General features: G+C 35.8%; 1 protein-coding gene across 5 annotated transcripts in view; it reads right to left on the reverse strand.

Annotated features, from left to right (window-relative positions):
* Window positions 1-1,222: 1,222 nt before the first annotated feature.
* CUL4A (cullin 4A) overlaps window positions 1,223-17,857 on the reverse strand; it is a 43,983-nt gene continuing 27,348 nt past the window's right edge. For 3 of the 5 annotated variants that reach the window (XM_026054763.1, XM_026054774.1, XM_026054785.1), the window contains 9 exons: window positions 16,367-16,471; window positions 14,470-14,580; window positions 14,052-14,137; window positions 12,909-13,016; window positions 11,634-11,747; window positions 10,320-10,425; window positions 4,054-4,226; window positions 2,982-3,134; window positions 1,223-2,662 (listed from right to left, as the gene is read on the reverse strand). In XM_026054763.1, the coding sequence (XP_025910548.1) occupies window positions 2,567-2,662; window positions 2,982-3,134; window positions 4,054-4,226; window positions 10,320-10,425; window positions 11,634-11,747; window positions 12,909-13,016; window positions 14,052-14,137; window positions 14,470-14,580; window positions 16,367-16,471 (1,052 nt within the window). In that variant the 3' untranslated portion in view covers window positions 1,223-2,566. Of the gene's footprint in view, window positions 2,663-2,981; window positions 3,135-4,053; window positions 4,227-10,319; window positions 10,426-11,633; window positions 11,748-12,908; window positions 13,017-14,051; window positions 14,138-14,469; window positions 14,581-15,231; window positions 15,429-16,366; window positions 16,472-17,857 lie in introns of those variants that run through there. The other 2 variants (XR_003251761.1, XM_026054794.1) reach the window with 2 other exon arrangements.

Genomic DNA, 17,857 nt, shown 5'->3' on the forward strand with positions numbered 1-17,857 from the left:
TGAACCAAATAGCCAGCATCAAACCAACAACTGACTGGGACAGGATGCTCAGCCAGATTCTGTCATCAGCTATCAAAAAGCAATCAAGTGCAGCTATTTTACTATGAAATAGCGATTACCATGCTGACTGATAAACTAAATAATAATATATTACTTCTAAACTGCTTACCTCTTTGTTTAGCACATACAAAATTCTAGGAGGAGGAATATGAGGAAGCCAGATTAAAAATGGGGGCCTGAGAATCACATGATGACATGGCCCATGGCTTTTGAACCTCTGAGGCCACTCTCAGACCAATTTGGAGAAGTAAAAAATCTTCAGAGATGGTTACATTCTCTGTAAGTTTAAGGGTGAGGCAGTGGGTGGAAATCAGCAGGTGGATAAAGGAGAACCAAACCCATGCTCCCACTAACAGAAAGGCAGAACTAATGAGAAAAACCCTCCGCAGCACTGCTTCTTGAGGTTATTGCAGTTGCAGGGCGGGGAACAAGAAAGGGGGAATACAGTATAGGACAACAGACATATACATCATACAAAGACAGGCTTCATTATTTCCACTGCTCATGTGACAACTTATTTTTAATTGGTATACCAGACAGAGTAATTCAGCCAAGAAGTTCTAGTCTATGGCAATTAAGAAAAATTGCCTATCTCAGCACTTTTAATCAGTCAATCAACAGTGCTTCAGAAGGCAGAACCATTTAAATCACCTTCAGAATAACTCCATTGCTTTTAATATATTGGTTAAAACCCTTGAACCAGGAAGTTTGGGTTCAGAAAGGGAACAGAGTACACGTTCACTTCTTTGTATATATACCACCAAATTAGTGTCTACTACTGCCAGCTTTGTGTGGATAAAGTCTCTGCCCATTATACTTCTGTGAGGCATATACTTCTTTTTGTTTTAAAAGTCTAGTGAGATGGAGCTGATTAGCTTTCATATGCAGTGAAAGTAGGTTACAAGGTGAGTGTTATAATTAACACTAAACAACACACTGCATAAGTACACTTAAGTGCTACATTCTCACAAAGGCTAAGGAATTAATATTCAATATGCATCAAAGTTTTTATTTGAATTAACTGAAGATTCAAATATTAAAATAAGTCTACATTAAATTACAATATTAAATATGTTTTAAATACAATAACTAAACACATGTTTAGTTTCTAAACACAAAGGGAATAAAAATAATTCAAAAGAATGCAATACAATTAATGACATCAGAGGACAAAACAAGGACTTTAATACGTAAACTCATGAGATGTCAACTTTTAGCAATGCTTATTTTAAGAAGAGATGGTGGCCTTTTAATTGATGCATGAAACCCATGTTACACAAACTTAGTAAGGTATCTCTCAAGAAAATATTGTTCAGTTAAATTCTCATTATGCCATGATCAAACTCCTTTGGTAGCTCTTTATCAGAATGAAACACACTATTATGCAAATCCTGAAAATAAGCAGCAGCTTGTAAGTATTACCTCAAAAGTATCTTCCTTATAATTACAATTATCTAACAGATCTACAATGTCTTCCATTCTTTAATTCAAATCAACTTACATATATACAATATGTAACAAAGTACTCACAAAAGCCTTAGTCATTCAAGACAAAAACTATGCCTTCATAACATCAAGACTGTAAAAGTCTTTAAAAAAAAAAATCCTTTTTATTTATTTATTAAGTGGAGCACACTGTACAGTAGTTTCTCTGTATGTGACTTTAAAGGCAAAACTAAATTTACGGCAATTACATGAACAGTGATAAAAACCAGTTGCCCTAAAATGAGGTAGGGCCTCTGACTCAAATCTTAATTGCCACCCAAGCCAGTAAAAGTAGTAATAAAATAATAATCCACGAATGAGTATCTTAGCTAAATAATCAGACAGCTCACTACACACATTAACACAGTTGTCCTCTTGGCACTTCAAGGATCTCACTTCAAAACCTGATTTATCCAAACCAGACTGAAGTTTATAATCATTTGAAAGAAAATTGAATGAATATGAGATAAAGAGTATTCACGGTGCATAATTTCAAAAATTCAGTGTATTTCAACAACACTGCTTCTACATAAGTGTTCTTCAATTAAGGGTTTTTAAAAAGTTACCCAAGTTGTCACTGTAGCTAAAGAATGCAGCATATAGGGTCTCCATGGATGCAGTCAGGAACACACACATGAATAAACCAGACTTGCATCTATCACAGAAATATTTCTTACTTAGGTAATTTTACTTTTCCATCCAATTTCAATGACATTGTTAAACAAAACTGTAGAAACAAATTTTCAAGAATCCTAAAGAACAAAAGAAATAACTAAAAGAAATAAAAATGTGATATTTAAAATTACTAAGGAGTCTTGACAAAGATGATCCAATTAATGTATCATTTGGCTTCTCTTCCATAGCAGTGCATGCAGCTGGTTGAATAATATATATCAACCTGAAATCTGCTAATAGTAAAGTCTGGAACAGCATAGGTATTCAGCATCCAGAAGATATATTTGGATGATTTTGTTGTTTTCTTGATTTTTTTTTTTTTTTTAATAAAAGGACTTCCTCTCCGTTATGCAACATAGTGATACTGATTGGGGTTGTCTTTGTCTCTCTCCATATAGTCTCTGTCAATGAGAGATTCAATCCTCTTTTTCAAGTCTCCAGGCTACAAGAAAAGATGAGATTAGTAACAGTTAACAATATAAATGCAAATGTAAGATTGTATATTTTATTTAAAAGAACAGGACTGCTAAAAACTACATAAGAAAATACGCCATGTAAAAAAATCTAACTATAAGTTCCTGATAAAAAAAACACTGATACTCTGTCTCACTTCTGTTAATGCGCTCATTTTAATACCTGAACCTTTACATTTGATTCAGATGTTATATTTCACATTTCTTACTCTCATGGAACTGAAAAGAATACCTCATATTTTTAGATAATTCTAAGGATTGTTTGAAAAAAAACCCAAAATCAGTTACCTTTACTGGAAATTTCAGCTGATTATACAATTCAGAAACAAGGAGATTATGACCAAGAGTCTTTCTCATCTTCATTATTCGTACAATAGCAGCATCAATCTGATATTGTCTATCTTGAAATACTCTTTCAGTTGTGCTAACCTGTTCCTCGACCTAAAGAACAATACAAAACCACACACCACGTTTAAATGTTAATTTTTTATCAATAATATTTCTATAGTTAATCTTTTCAATTAAAGAAAACACATTTATTCGTCTCTGTTTTTGAGAGAAACAGACATACACATCACTGCACACCAAGAAATAAGAGATGCTGAAGTATACTGCTAGGGCAAGCCAAAGATAAAACTAAGGATAATGGAAAGAAAAAAAAAAAAATCACATACATCTTATATTAAATCAATGTTCTATTAAAAAAAAATCTTAAGAACTCATTTAATATTTTTAAAAGAATATATAAGAATTTGGCAGCCCAAATACAGTATTCTTCTGTAGAAAACTGCTTAACTCCAGTTTGACTTTTAGGGATTTGCATATGGAAAGGCAAAACGGAAACAACTCAATGTTAATTAAAACATGTCAGCTGATGTCAAGAATTGGGATTCAAGTCCAGCAAAAACATCCACTGCAAAAGCATGGTTAACCCTGACTTTAGTAACCCTCTTACATTCTTAAAAAAAAAAAAAAGAAAAGAAAAAAAAAGGTATTTTAACATTTGATCCATGAAATTTAATACAGTACCAACACTTCATCCATACCGTGAAAACTTCTAAGATGGACTGAAACATCTGCAAGATGGTATCAGTTTAAGATACAGGCTTTTAGATGCATAAATGCAGGAAGGAACCTAAATTGCTTTGATTTCAGTAAGATTTACAATCTTTAGTGCCTCTGTGAGCCCTGGTCATTCTGACTACCACAGATATTAAAAAAAAAAAAAAATCTCTTTCCTTTTTCCAAACGCAAAAGCTACAGCTGGAAATGCAGAGAATCTCTCTCTTCAGGTGGAACATGCAGATAAACAGTCAAGTTAACCAGAATGAATGCAAAAAATAAATAGTAAAATACATACTGTTTCTTTCATCTGGATTTGATTGATTTTTATTCTAAACAATTTATGCTTGAAATCACCATTAAACATGAATTTGTCTCCATCTTCTACATCCTTTCCCTTTGGATTTTTTATCAATACTCGTGCTTTACCACAGGCTAAAGACTGCAAAGTTCTTCTTAATTCACTGTCCTCTGTGAAGAAATTCAAAGTATGGGAGATAAAAGACCAAAAGGTTAACATGAAAAGTTCTACACAATTAATCTAAAAATATAACCACAAAGATGCTATTTTTGTGTTAATACCTTCTCTTTTAGCTAAGTTCTAATTATGTAACTTACAGCCTTCAAGCTTGGTCTCACGTATTTTACGTAAAAATACTGAGAGCACGTGCAGAATTGTACAGGTCAAGAATAATCATCTCAGTGAGTTTTCTACCCAAAACAGTATCAGAGAAGAATTCACACTACTGTGAACCTGTTTTTTGTTTACTTTTTAATTTCTGTTTGGTAGTAACAGGACTTGAAAAGAAAAATCAGTTGATGGCAAGAAACTCCAGCCATTTTATAATTTCATTACTATTTTCAATATACACCGGGGGGGGGGGAGGAAAGCTCGGGAGAAGTCTAAGTAGACAGGCAGGTGTTTTGTTAGAAGGTATAGCGGACAGTCATTAGAGACACAAAAGCCCCCCACAACAGGAAACTAAGTAGAAAAAAGCAGTTAAGGAAAATTTTATCTTGTAAGATTTAAAACTCAAATCATTTGGATAAACAGATAAAATGGAGTCTAAAACCTTCTAATCATTATATTGCAAAGTTTTGTATCAAGATCCTGCATTAAAATGGCCTCTGCAATCTCTAGAATAGCTTTATTCACAATATAAACATTATCACCAAATGCCTCAGATCTCCTGAGCAGAGCTCTAGTCTAAGAACGGAAAAAAGGTTTTGCAATCTAGTGCTGAACTGCATAGAGGAGTAAAAGGTTAACACTATTTTATTCCTAAAATAGCTTAATTTTCAATTCCTACAGAATGACTTTTTCCTTTTTCTGTTCCCCCCCCCTTTTTTTTTTTTTAAACTCCAGCTGTTTTATCATTATTAAAAAAAAAACATTAAATCACAGTGACTGAACAGGTACTTCTGATGTTTTACGTTTTTGAGGCACTTCATCTGCAATAAATGTAGATTTTTAAATTGTGGTGTTGTCCAAACACAGTCCCTGCCTCTGCGCAAGAATGCTGTTAGAAACACTCAGTACACTTTGAAGCTTTGCTTCTGCCCCCGTATGCTAAGTTGCAGGCTACAGAATGCCAAAGGGCAAAGAATCTGCAGTTGCCTATCAATCCCTGAACTAGAAGTAAAAATTACAGCTTATAAAAGCATTCACAATAATGAAAAAGGCAGGTAAAAACATGGGATGTATTTGGACAACACATCTCCAAGAAGCACAGTTACCAAAGAGAAAGTAACCATTCTTTCTCTGAGTCACAGTAATTGTAGTTGTTGCATAAACAGTAATCTCATAACTTGAAAGAGATTGCACATAATTTGTTGTGACGGTGACTGCAAAACACAAGTTCCAGCTATGGTCAATAAATACTGATGAAGACAGTGATGTCCTAAAGGGGCAGAAGTCCATGTGAATTTTTTTTAGTACAGTAATGTGGTAATAATCCATGAGGTAGCTCTTTTACCTAGCATGAAGAAAATTCATACAGGTATGTCTTTTTGACCCAGAAAAGAATATGTATTTTGTGTCATATGGGCATGAAATATAAAAATACAATAGACTGAAAGGCTGAAATGCATGCTGAGATCAGTTACCCAAATTGTCTTGATAACCAGCATTTTGCAAAACTAGTTATAACATAAACACAGCAATGTGTCTTTAACTGCAGCTGCATAAATGTGAATAAGTGTTAGGAGAGCAGAATCACAAAATAAACCATATTCACCTCTTTAAAATATATATAGTAGATAATGAAGTTATAGAAGACGTAACAAAGAAGTGGAACTCTGGCCCTGGCTGTCCTATCCTGCCAAGTGCAGTATTGAACACAAATTGCTAGCAGGTTTTACTTTGTTAAAAGTGCTTATTTAAGCAACTGAAAATTTTAAGTCATATCATTTTACTGGTTTCTGCCATACAGGCTTGTCATTTTCTTATAATAATTTCAGTATGATTTTTGAGAGAAACAAACAAATATTTATCTCACTGGCCCTATCTTAGACTGYAGGCAACAAGGCAGCTGGGGAGACATGACTGATGTATCTGAGGAAGCCATGTGGAACAGCTGCTAAGACTGATTCAGAAAGAGAAGATCACTGAAGTTGCCAAAGTAGGTTTTTTGTGACACTGGAAAAATGCCAAATGCTTTACACCCATGGCTCCAATACATTATCCATGAGGTTTATACAGTAAGAGGTCCACAGGAACATATTAAATAAGCAGGATATAATTTATGATCATCTTTATAGTGTCCTCAATTAAAAATCAGTGTAGGTGCAAGAAACTGACGGCTGACAGTTGTGAGCTGATTCAAAGTTCGTGAATCACTGCTTTAAGAACTGCCGTTAATCTCAGAGAGCTAACTCAATTTCAGCTGAGAACAAGTACAATAGATGAACTGTTACACAGATTAGATCAAAATGTCTATCTCACCCAACACCTCTTCTTTGACTTGGCTAGTAACAGGTGGAAATGCTAAAAGATGACTCAATTCTTGTACTGCGTGAGCTAGTGAATTCACTATTAATCATCTCTAAACGATTCATAATTCTACAGACTATTGTATTTCCTCCTTTTCCCCTCTCCAAATAATCATGTCCCCAATTCATTTAAGAGATGAACTCTCCATTCTCTGCATGAGAATAGTTCTATACCTTTGATATTTCTTCTCATCCTTCCTTGTCCTCATCTAGTTCTACTATACTCCTTTAGAGATGGGCTGACCTGGAATTTATGCAGTATCCAAACACAAGCACACACAAAGCATGATGATGCTTTCGGCTGTGTTCTCAATAACTTTTTTTACTTTCTAGGATGCTGTTTGCCTTTCTGATCACTGATGAACTTTGAGTTAACATTTTCAGGAACGCAATGATCACACAGGTTCGTTCCTGAGTAGTAGTATCTAACTGAAAATCAATCACTGCACATGGAGTTAAGGTTATTTTCCCCCCAGGCCGACTTCTTCATATTCATCAACACCAGATGTTATTTGATCTCCTAATAGTTCTACAGTGTGAGATCCTTTTGCAACTCTTCTAGAAGTTTTAGATTTGATCCTCCTGAGAAATTTTCCATCAGCATCAAATTCTGTCACTTCAGCATTCAACTTCTTTTTCAGATCATTAATGACTATGTTGAACAAATACATGGTGATCCCAGTTAGGAGCTTCCTTTCACTGTGAAAGCTGCCCATTTTTTTCTACCTGTTGTTTTCTACCTTTTAACCAATTACTCATCCTCAAGAGGAACTTCCCTCGTAAGCCATGAAAGCTTAATTTAAGTGCCTGTGATGTGCTCTCAAGATCTTAAAAATCCAAGTGCACAATTATGATTGTGCAATATGCTTGCAAACAATTTTAAAGGGAAATCACGCATCACAAAGATCATGCTGCCTCTTCCCTAATATATACTAATCCATAAGCCCACCAATTCTATTCTTCTCAGTAAAGACCTGCTACACTGCAGTAATCTGCAGAATTATTCCATGAACTTTAAAAATAATTGGCATTGCACTTGTTACTTGCCATTCTTCCTGCACCAAAGCTCACTTAAACTACAAACTTAGATTAGATACAGTTCTTCAGAACTGGGTGTTTCAGTATCCCTCTCAGTCTTTAGAGCTGAAGAGGAGACATCCTTGGTCAGAAGGTCCATCTAGACCAGCATCCTATCTCTGACAGTGGCAAAATGCAGATGCGTGTAGGGCAGCATGTTAGAACAAGGCTAATACAGGAATGCTCTATACTTCCCTGATCTTTCTTCTCTCCTCATCCTACTAAGTCTCCAGTTATTTAAGGCTTAGAGAATTCCTAAGCCAGAGGTGGTTTCTATGTGTTTAGAGACCTTCAGTGCCTTGTTCTTTCCTGAACCTGTCCCCTTGAGCTCTGTAAACTTCTAGCTTTCATAACATGCTGTGATCAAGAGCTCCACAGTTCACCACTGTTGTGTGAAGAAACACCTCTTGTTTAGTTTGCACCTATCATCTGCTTGATTCATTTAATGCCCTCTAGCCCTTTTCCGAGTAAGAAAGCGAATCCGTATTCACTGATTTCTATCTACCTTTTGGTCTATTTAGTTTAGTCCTAACATACTTAGCTGTTCCTTTTAAAGAAACTGATCCACATCTTCAACATTTGTTCCCATTCTTTGAATGCTTCCCAGTTCTGCTACATTCTTTTCAGATGGAGAGGGGAGCAGTTCAACAAACCCTATACAACTTTTAAAAATGTTATCCTATGGGTCCTATGTTATTTGCACCCATGTGAGCCAGGACCTCTGGTTCATCCAGAGCATTCTCTCAGAGTCCAGCTGTCATCACTTCTGTTCCTAGCGGTCAATTCATCAGGCAGCTGCATCACAAATTCAGCTATTCTCCTAATAACTGAATGTCTGTTCTTTTCCAGCTAGCTGGGATACCTGCCTTCAGCAGGGTACCACTGAGSAAAAGGAGCATCCAGTAACAGGAGGCTGGAAGGGGGCAATGTGGGACCTATTTAGGAGGTCATTTCCAGCCATAAGACCTTCCTCTGGTTTAGAAGTATGGAGACTGCTAGACAGGAATGGGGCTTCTCTAAAGCATCTTTGAATACCTTGTCTAGGTAGAACCTGGGAAGACAGAGATTTTAACTCAGCCATCCTGGCTCTGAGGGCCACAAACTGTCCTCATCACATGCATTCATGTGTTATTTACCCATAGTAGAGATAAACACAGATATGGCACTCAACCCAATAACATAACATAAGTAGCTCTCAACCGTAATATGAATTAGGAAATTAATTCTAGCCAGCTGCCTTAAAAACAGTCTACTGAAGCCTTTCTATTGTGCTATAATATAATGGATTTCCCTGCAGCAGATTTTATCTATTGCTGTAAGGCAGCCAGAACACAAGCTCTGAGGTACAGTAATGCAAGATAAGAACACAGGATCTAGATCAGGTTGGCATGAATTTGTTTGTTCTATAACCGTTGTACTCTGACCTAATGAGTTTATCTAGACTCACCTGATGCTTATCATTAACACTGGCATGGGCTTTCTTCAATTCCCTTAGCAGTAATGGAATGGATGACTAAGCAACCTGAAGCTTGGAGGATGGGAAGACAGAGCACCTGGACTGTAATGACTTCTGAAACGTACCATTCTGAACTATAGGATTTTACAATATCTTGTAATATCTTGTAAATATGGATTTTACAGTATCTTGTAAAATGGAATCCTTGATGAAGTACTTGTGTGTGTTCATATACTTTTTCAGAAGTTGCTTTGTGGGTCTGATCTTAAGATTCAACATAGAAAGGGCTACTGGTATGAGATGCTGGTTGATGCAGAAGTCCCAGGAAGTAAAGAGATGGTGGGTTTTTCCTTTTTAATGCTAATGGTTGTAATCATTTCAAGGAAGAGTAAAAATTATGGAAAAAAAAAATCAAAAAACATAAGAATATAGAGGGGAGATGCATAAAAAGATGACTATGGTTTTCTTCATTTCTCTGCCCTTTCTGCCTTCAGATGCAAAGTGCAGGAGAGGAGAACTACAAAGTACACTCCTTATTGGGCACTTATTTTCTTAACAGATCAGATCTATTGTAAATGGGGCACTGTTGCAACTGTAATGGAAAACATGCGGACAATCTCTCAAAATAGTTCAGTATTCTCTCTCATATCACTCCAAAATGACATTGTTCTACAACAGATCATTTTCAAAATACAACATTTGAAACTGTAATAGAACTAAAACAATCTGTACAGAAAACTAGTCTTTATCTTGACTTGAATTTTAAGAATTGCAGTGATTTATTTTGTAAAACTGATGGGTTGTTAATGGCATACGCTATACCTCTCTTACTAATAATTTTATGAAGCACCTATTTTATCTATACTAGAAAGTTCTAGCAGTGTGTTCTGTTCACCTCTTTTGGCATGTATATACTATTGACTCATAAAGCTTGCCTGAATAATCATGGCAAACTTCTTAAAATTAGGCCTTTATATGCAGAATCATACTTGGTAATCACTCAATGAAAGTATTTAAGAATCACAAAGTACTTTTCCTACCTATACCAGTGGCCATTTTAATTTCTTCAAAACTGAATTCATCCCCTTCATTAAACATAAGCAGCACTAATGTCTGAAAGAGCGATACTTGAAATTCTTTCTTTCCCTAAAATAGAAAATATCAAATAATTACAAATAATATCCAGAGCATTTTCTATTGTATCCCAAAAATGTGTCAAGTTACAGAAGCTGTATTTTTTTTTTTTTTTTTAATTGCTAGAGGAAGAAGAAATGTGCATTTTGGAATATCCATCACACAAAAGAATATGCTTGAATGCAGCATCAAGGAAACAGGATATTTTAAGAACTTTTTTTGCTAGTCTACCAGTAGCAATACAGCACACACCAAAAGGTCATTTGAAAGACCCAGTATTTACTTCACATCATTTACTTCTTTTAGTTATAATAGAAAAAATTCTGGCTTTGCTACCATCAACGGCAAATCTCTACTTCATACTTCACCCAAGCTTCACTTAATAGTGATGAGCAAACTAATACATAAAATCTCAGTATCGGATCAAACATGAAAGAACCAAAAGCTCACTTTGATTCACTGTAATACACAGTTACAGTTTATCTGTAGCACAATGTTTGTACAAACAGGCAATGAAAAGGAGATAAATAAGTCAAACTTTTCAGACAGATGTAAGAACTGCCTACAGTAAATACTTCTTGCCAATCAACAACTACAAACCTATCCATCTTATTGTTACAAAATGCCACAGCTTAAGTTTCACATTTACAGTGAGTTACTAAAAGAATTAAATTTTGAATTTGCTTTGGTGCAATTAAGCTGCATTATTACCAATGTAAGTATTTGATGAGACAAACAAAAGCCACATTAAGAAATAATGTGGTTATTTAAGACTTAAATAATTCAGCAAGGATTTAAATTTTAACCACAGTCATTACATCACTAACACACACCCTTCAGTGTATTTTTGCATTAATGAAGCATTCTAAAAATGTCATCAGTATTTCTATGAAAATGCTACTTAATCAAAATAATTCCATATTAAAAAATAAAAAGATGCTGCATTTCTTTTCTTTCAGTAATGTCCTGCTTGATTACAACTTCCTTTACTTGAATAAGCAACACGTCCTATCAAACCAATACAAATATTACTGAAAGCTATCAAATTGCTCTTTTACTTAGCTATGCAGGATTTTGGTTTAATTAAAAAAAAAAAAATTGTGCTTGCTCTTCCATAAAAATGTTATTGCTTTTAACGAAAAATACAAAACACAGCTAGATTCCAAATAATTGACTTAAAGTTAATACCAACTACTTAAGCATTAAACAAGCAAACTTACTTCCTTAAAGTCTGCCTTTAGGACAGCATGCCCCAAAGTGGTCTGCCACTGAAGCTTTCGACCACTGTGTTTTCCCAGGTAAAACATTTTAAATACCTCTTGAAGCTTAATCATCTGTAAAGCAAAGAGACAAAAGTTTACTAGTGCTATTTCAGTGCAGCAATGCTGAGTGCCTTCACACAAGTTATTTCTTTGGTTCTTCTCAACAGTGTTTCATAATAAGTGTTTCTGTGCACAAAACTAAAAACAAAGGGCTAAATTCTGCTCTCAAGTACACCAGTACTACTGTACACAAAAGTCTCATTTCAGTTAAAGCTTTCTAATTTCACTGATTTTTTTTTTCCTTTTTAATAAAAGTGAAATAAAACCCTTCTAAAGGAAGACAGGTAGTATTTTTCTTCTGGACTTTACAACTGAAAAAAAAGTCATAGGATGAAAAATATACACCTCACACCTATATACTGACTATTACCATCTGCTTCCAAGTTCTTCTCTTAGTTTGTCCCAATAGATTCCAGCACATAATATCCTCCTAAGATTTCCAAGGAAGGGGGTTTTACCCCTCCGTTTTCATGATGTGTTGCTCAGGTTGGATCCTTCCTAAGTGGCCTGCTGCTGAGGCAACGATGCCTTGGGAGTTAAAGCGCAAAAGTCTCCTGAGCTGGATGGAAACATTGCCAACACCTCAGGCCCCTAAAGAGCTTGCTGTACTTCAGATCGAGCAGGATATTATAGGAAACAGGACTCCAAATACATATTTCAACTTAAATCACTGATGAAATGAGCTCTGCAAAATCTGTCAATTTGAAASAAATCTTTTTTCAGGCCAATGACAGTCAAATGCATTGGCTAGTTTTCTGAGACACACATCAAAGAAAACCGAGGAAGGATCTTATGGAAAAAAAGAGCTTGCAGTCACATGGCTATTGGCTGAATCAAAATGAAGTTAAAAATTGACTAAATTAAAGTGAACTTTTAAACTTCTAAGTGTTTGATTGCAATGTGAAATAGGACAGATTTTAATATTAATTTTAGATTATGATTATTAAAAAGGTAAAAAATATGTTAAGTGAAATGTAATCCCCTTAAAATGCATTTTAGCTGGTACCTTATCTTTTTTTTCTTTTTCCTTTCAATTTTGGAATCTCTAGAATGAGGTAAACACCTTAAATATCTATCAGAAAAAAATTACTCAAAGGGCACTAGTTCACCCTATGACAGAGGTTATGATTCCACTCTCTGAAGAGTATTTAGAAGGAGAATTTAAACACTCACCTCTGAATTTAAGTGGACTTCCATAGGTGTATAAGTTGGCCAATAACCCATAGTTAATATATTTACTGTCAGGTCTATATTTCCTGGGTCACTTTGGTTCTGCATATACTAAAATACAAAAGATAAAAATGATTTAAGAATTCTGTTTGCATGTTAAATTAGAAAATACATATATTTATTTTAAGTTAGAAATTTAAACAGTAGAATAATGAAAATTTTCTACAGGCCGCATCCTTGGTTTGTTCTACCAAGATTTTGGATGTCATGTCTATTTAATGGTCACATACAGAGTGTCATTTCAAAACACAGCAAGTGGCTGGAAGTAAAAAGAACAGAACAACGTGGCTTAAGGTATACTGGACCACTGTCTTGAGAAGGTATCAAGGTCAAAGGAACTTTACTCACATACAAACAAAGCAAAACAAAAACTTCTCATCAGAGCCAGGACAAGCACTGTAAGGTCAAAAGGACGCCCTAAAACTTCCATACGTCTGTTAGACAACACATTTTCTTATAATTTGGATACAGCATTAGTTAAGCTGTGCTGCACAGTCTGCGACAGAAAATTGATTACAGTATTTTGTTACAAGAACAGCTGTCCTGGGTCAGACCTCTTCCTCAGTATCCTACCCCCAACAGGGCCACAAAACAGGTACTCAGGATAAAATGTAACAGGGCAAGTACATGTGCTGTATTTCCTCCAAGTAATCTCTCAGTCACCAACAGTTTGGAAGCTCAGGGGCCTGAGACATATGTGGTTTCTATGCATTTAGTAACCTTCAGGGAGTTTTTCTGGCAAGGGCAATTCACAAAGAATCAACCAGGGCAGCAACAGTTGACAGAAAGAAAGAAAATGGCCATTAAAGAATCTCAGACAGCCAACTAAATTACCACATAGTTTTTAGATTTTAATTTACTTAAAAAGGAATCAAATAAAACTGTAAAATAAGATTATGTCTGAATAAATATACAATAAATAATATCTGTCCTATAAATAGAACTATAAATAGAATCTGTTACCTTGATCAGAACGTGAGCAAAAGTTTTTTTGTCTTATTTTAGCTTAATACCAAGGTTTTGCACTGATTAAGTCCGTTCTTCCCTATCACGACTCAAAATTTAGCACACATGAGTTAAATGTACCTGCTTAAACTGAACCATGACATCTTTTGACAGTTCCATGTCCTTGAACATGCCCTCCAGTTTGCTGGTAAAAGCAGCACCACATTCTGTCACACAAAGTAAAGCAAAGATCCCACAATTACAAACAAGCGTAGAGCAAGCAGTATCGGTTTGAGACAGCTGAGCCAGATTTGCCAGGGCCTACAGCACCTGCAACTAGGTACATATTTTAAGGATTCTCCTCCCATGTAGGTGTATTAAATGAACCAGTCACAATTCTGGAAGGCCAAACCAATAGTTCCCACTGAGAACAATGAAAGCTGCGATATGCTCGGCTATTACTTAAAATCTGATTGTCACTTTTTAAAACATGAAAAATAAGGATTTAAATCTCCAAGGCAAAAAGTAATTAAAATTGAACACACATAAAGATGCTCACCATGTTTAAGCTTTGACAACATGGACTTCTCAGCATCTACTGACGCACTCTTCCCAACCAGCAGTCTTTTGGCCAAGTCTTTCTTATAAAACGCCTCAAACACATCTTTACCTGTATGGCAATTGAAACAAAATTAAAACACAAATTAAACCACACATTGTATCTGCACCATCACACTTCAGGTTTGCAGCAAAATCCTTTCTCGTGACATATCAATCAGCAGAACAACACTCCCTATGCAACAGCAAAGAAAAACAAATAGACAAGTAGCTCTTTTTACCTTTGAATTATTTACTTAGTTTATTTTGCAAAATTTTTACATCTTTCTTTTGTTTCTTTCCAGGAGCATATGCTGCCTTATATTTCCCACTGAAGCAGTTGCGAAGCACATGCAATCATCTGGACCCAAAACAATATTCTCCCTCCAGTGTTAAATTCTCCCTCCAATGGATTATTAAAATTAAAAAAGAAGGGTTCCTATATATTAAAGAAATAACCTTCAAAAGCCTAAGATGAAGAAAAAGGGACAGAAATCTTTTCACCAGGTATGCCAATTGTCTTTTGAAATACAGAAGCCATGCAGGCACCCACAGACATCTTACATCAGAGCTTCCACAAATCCTTTCAATTGGTAGTGCAAGGATACCAGCAAGTTGTTTCACCTTTAAGGGGCAGAAATTCACTCTAACTCAAGGCAATCCCTACTCTGCCTATAATAGCCCCCTCCTACCTCCTTGTGAACACCTTCCATGCATACGTAATATCGTCTCAGATGTTTATCTTCAGATCTCACAGAAGAGAAACTACTAGGCGGTCCCCATCCTCCCCGATACTCTCCATCCTTCCCTCCGATAATGTGCTGCGTCACGACACTGTATCAAGCTACTTTCAGCAATTCCAATGCCCAGAAACTGACTGCTTGTTATCTGACCTTGAAAAGTCTCTTGCATACCAGATACCTGAAAATAAATGTGTGCTGTCTTTTAACTCAGTACTACAAGAAATAGTAAGAGAAAAATAGTTGGTCACAGCTTCAGACTGAAAGAAATTAATCTTTTAGCATGACATGTTCCCAGTGATACCACATTCATTCGCTATCTCCACCCAATACTATTTGCATTTGACAAAAAATGGAATTATTTTTGATTGGTTTCTTGTCTGCTTTCCCATATTTTGGATTTTGTGAGGAAAGAGCTCCACAGCCATAACAAATTAGAACAGAATTGGGTATCCCTGCATATTCCCCATTCAGCATAGGATACAAGTCCCCCCTCCCTCAAAAAGGCTATCATGCATCTCTAATAGACACAACCATATATTTTCCTGAGACACAACTTAAAAATATTCTCCTTACAGATTCAACTGGTTTTGCTTGCACAGGGAGGTACTTTAGGGAAATGCATTTCAAAAGCAGTGAAACATAGCAGTAACCTTTTCTCCCATCATTCTGAGCCCTTCTCTATCTGCATTTTTAGCCATAGTGAGAAAAGAGGAATAAGCTATTCACTGCTAGAATTTCACATACTGTGCACCTAGGATATACTAGTGTAGGCTGGAAAAAGGAAGTTACACTAATCGTTCTGTCTCTGTCATTAGCAGAGAGATTATGGTTAGAGATATGGTTGATTTATGTGAAAAAAATTTCACCAACCACCTCTTAAATTTTAGGTCTCCACCCACAGACTGTAAAAGGTCTCTGACTTGACAATCTCCAAAGAAAAAGTTTGTCATCCTTGTGGCAGTTATTGTGCTCCTTCAAACGTAAGGCAATCTTGAAATTGAGACCATTTCTAGCAAAAACTCTTGCTAAAAGAAAACTCTTACATTCAGAGGAATACAGTTCTGCTAGCAGCAATGAAAACTTTTTTAATTGCAACTGTGAACAGATATTCCTTACCATGAATGAATCTGAATATTATCATGATCTTGTCAAGGATTCTTTCCAGCTCTTCATCTGTTGCTTCTTTATTACCAGCTCTTAACTTGGAATCCACGTATTTTGCTACAAATAAAATAAAACAGTTTAGGAGCTTAAAGGAATCACTCTACAATCACCAACTCAAGTGTCCCCCACTTTGAATATAACTGTATATTACAATACGGTATAAGTGCTACATTTTCTCTTTTCTGTTTTCCCATCCCTACGTTCAGTGAAATTATASAGCCCACTGTACTACTGCCATAATGGAAAAACATCACAAAAGGAATTAACCAAGAAAAAGATGAATACAACAAAAGCATCAAAATTTATGCATTAAAAGTTCCCCAATTTTGGGGTATGTTCACTGCAAGCACACTACTTGTTGATAGACAATGTTTTGGAATTGTAAAATGCATATGAATGTATTTTATGAGAAACAGAAACAAACAACATAGAGAACTCTATTCTTGTAGACCTTTACCACGCTCCTCTGGCTCTTTGGTATGAGCATACCAAAATTTAAACCAAAGCAATGCTTTCAAGTTAGTAGCTTCAGAATGCCAGAAATAAGGTTAAGCCATGAGTCTAAGCTGAGTATTTATTAAACCACATCGTTATCCCTACACAAACTTCTACCGGGGTAAGAAGAAAACCACTGCAACAGCTGAAGCATCACAATCCACAAATGATAGCAGGCCATATCATGGCTTTAATCTACATCAGTAGGCTTGTGCAGTTTGTCCTTCATAAAGCTGGTTTTAGAAGGAAGCCAATGAGTAAGCTGAATAGGCAAAGAATGCACAGAGGTTAAAAAAAAAAAAAAAATTCCTAAGAGCAACATCCTCTGCTGATGTAAACTGCCACAGCTTCACTGGCTGCAAGCAAAATAGAGCCCAGGAGACCTTTGGCCAGCTCAGGGATAATCTCAGTAATAGTATCTTTAAATAGTATGCTTTTATTATTTTATCATTTTCCCCCTTAATGAGCACTAGTACTCTCTTTAGGGTACTGAAAAAAAATTCTCTATTCGACCTCCTTATATCAGAAGGGTTTTAAAACTGTTGTTCTCCCAACTTCAGCCCTGGGACAGATAGGCAATACTTCCTCCTTCTCTCCGAAAGATGTGCAAAATAAATGTCATCTGAAGAATTCCTCTACTCCTCTGATTAAAATTATTTCCAAATTTTTGCCATAGCTACTCTTCCCCCCTCCACTCACAATATTAGCAATATTTTCTGAGCAACTGTTAGCACCAGTCACAGTGTAATAAGCAGAGTGCAGGAACAGCAGAAGCTGACATGCTCCTTCAGGACACTGCGCGCACAACCTAACAACACGCTCAAGCTTTTGGACCCACAACACTCCCAGGTTAACTCTGTCTAGTATCCCCAAAACAAGTCTCCTAAAAGGGAATGAATACTGCATCACTATTACACTAGCATACTCAGCAGCATTATCTTATCATGC

The sequence above is a fragment of the Apteryx rowi genome, unplaced genomic scaffold (assembly GCF_003343035.1).
Source record: "Apteryx rowi isolate R43461 unplaced genomic scaffold, aptRow1 scaffold_123, whole genome shotgun sequence".
NCBI classification, from domain to species: domain Eukaryota; kingdom Metazoa; phylum Chordata; class Aves; order Apterygiformes; family Apterygidae; genus Apteryx; species Apteryx rowi.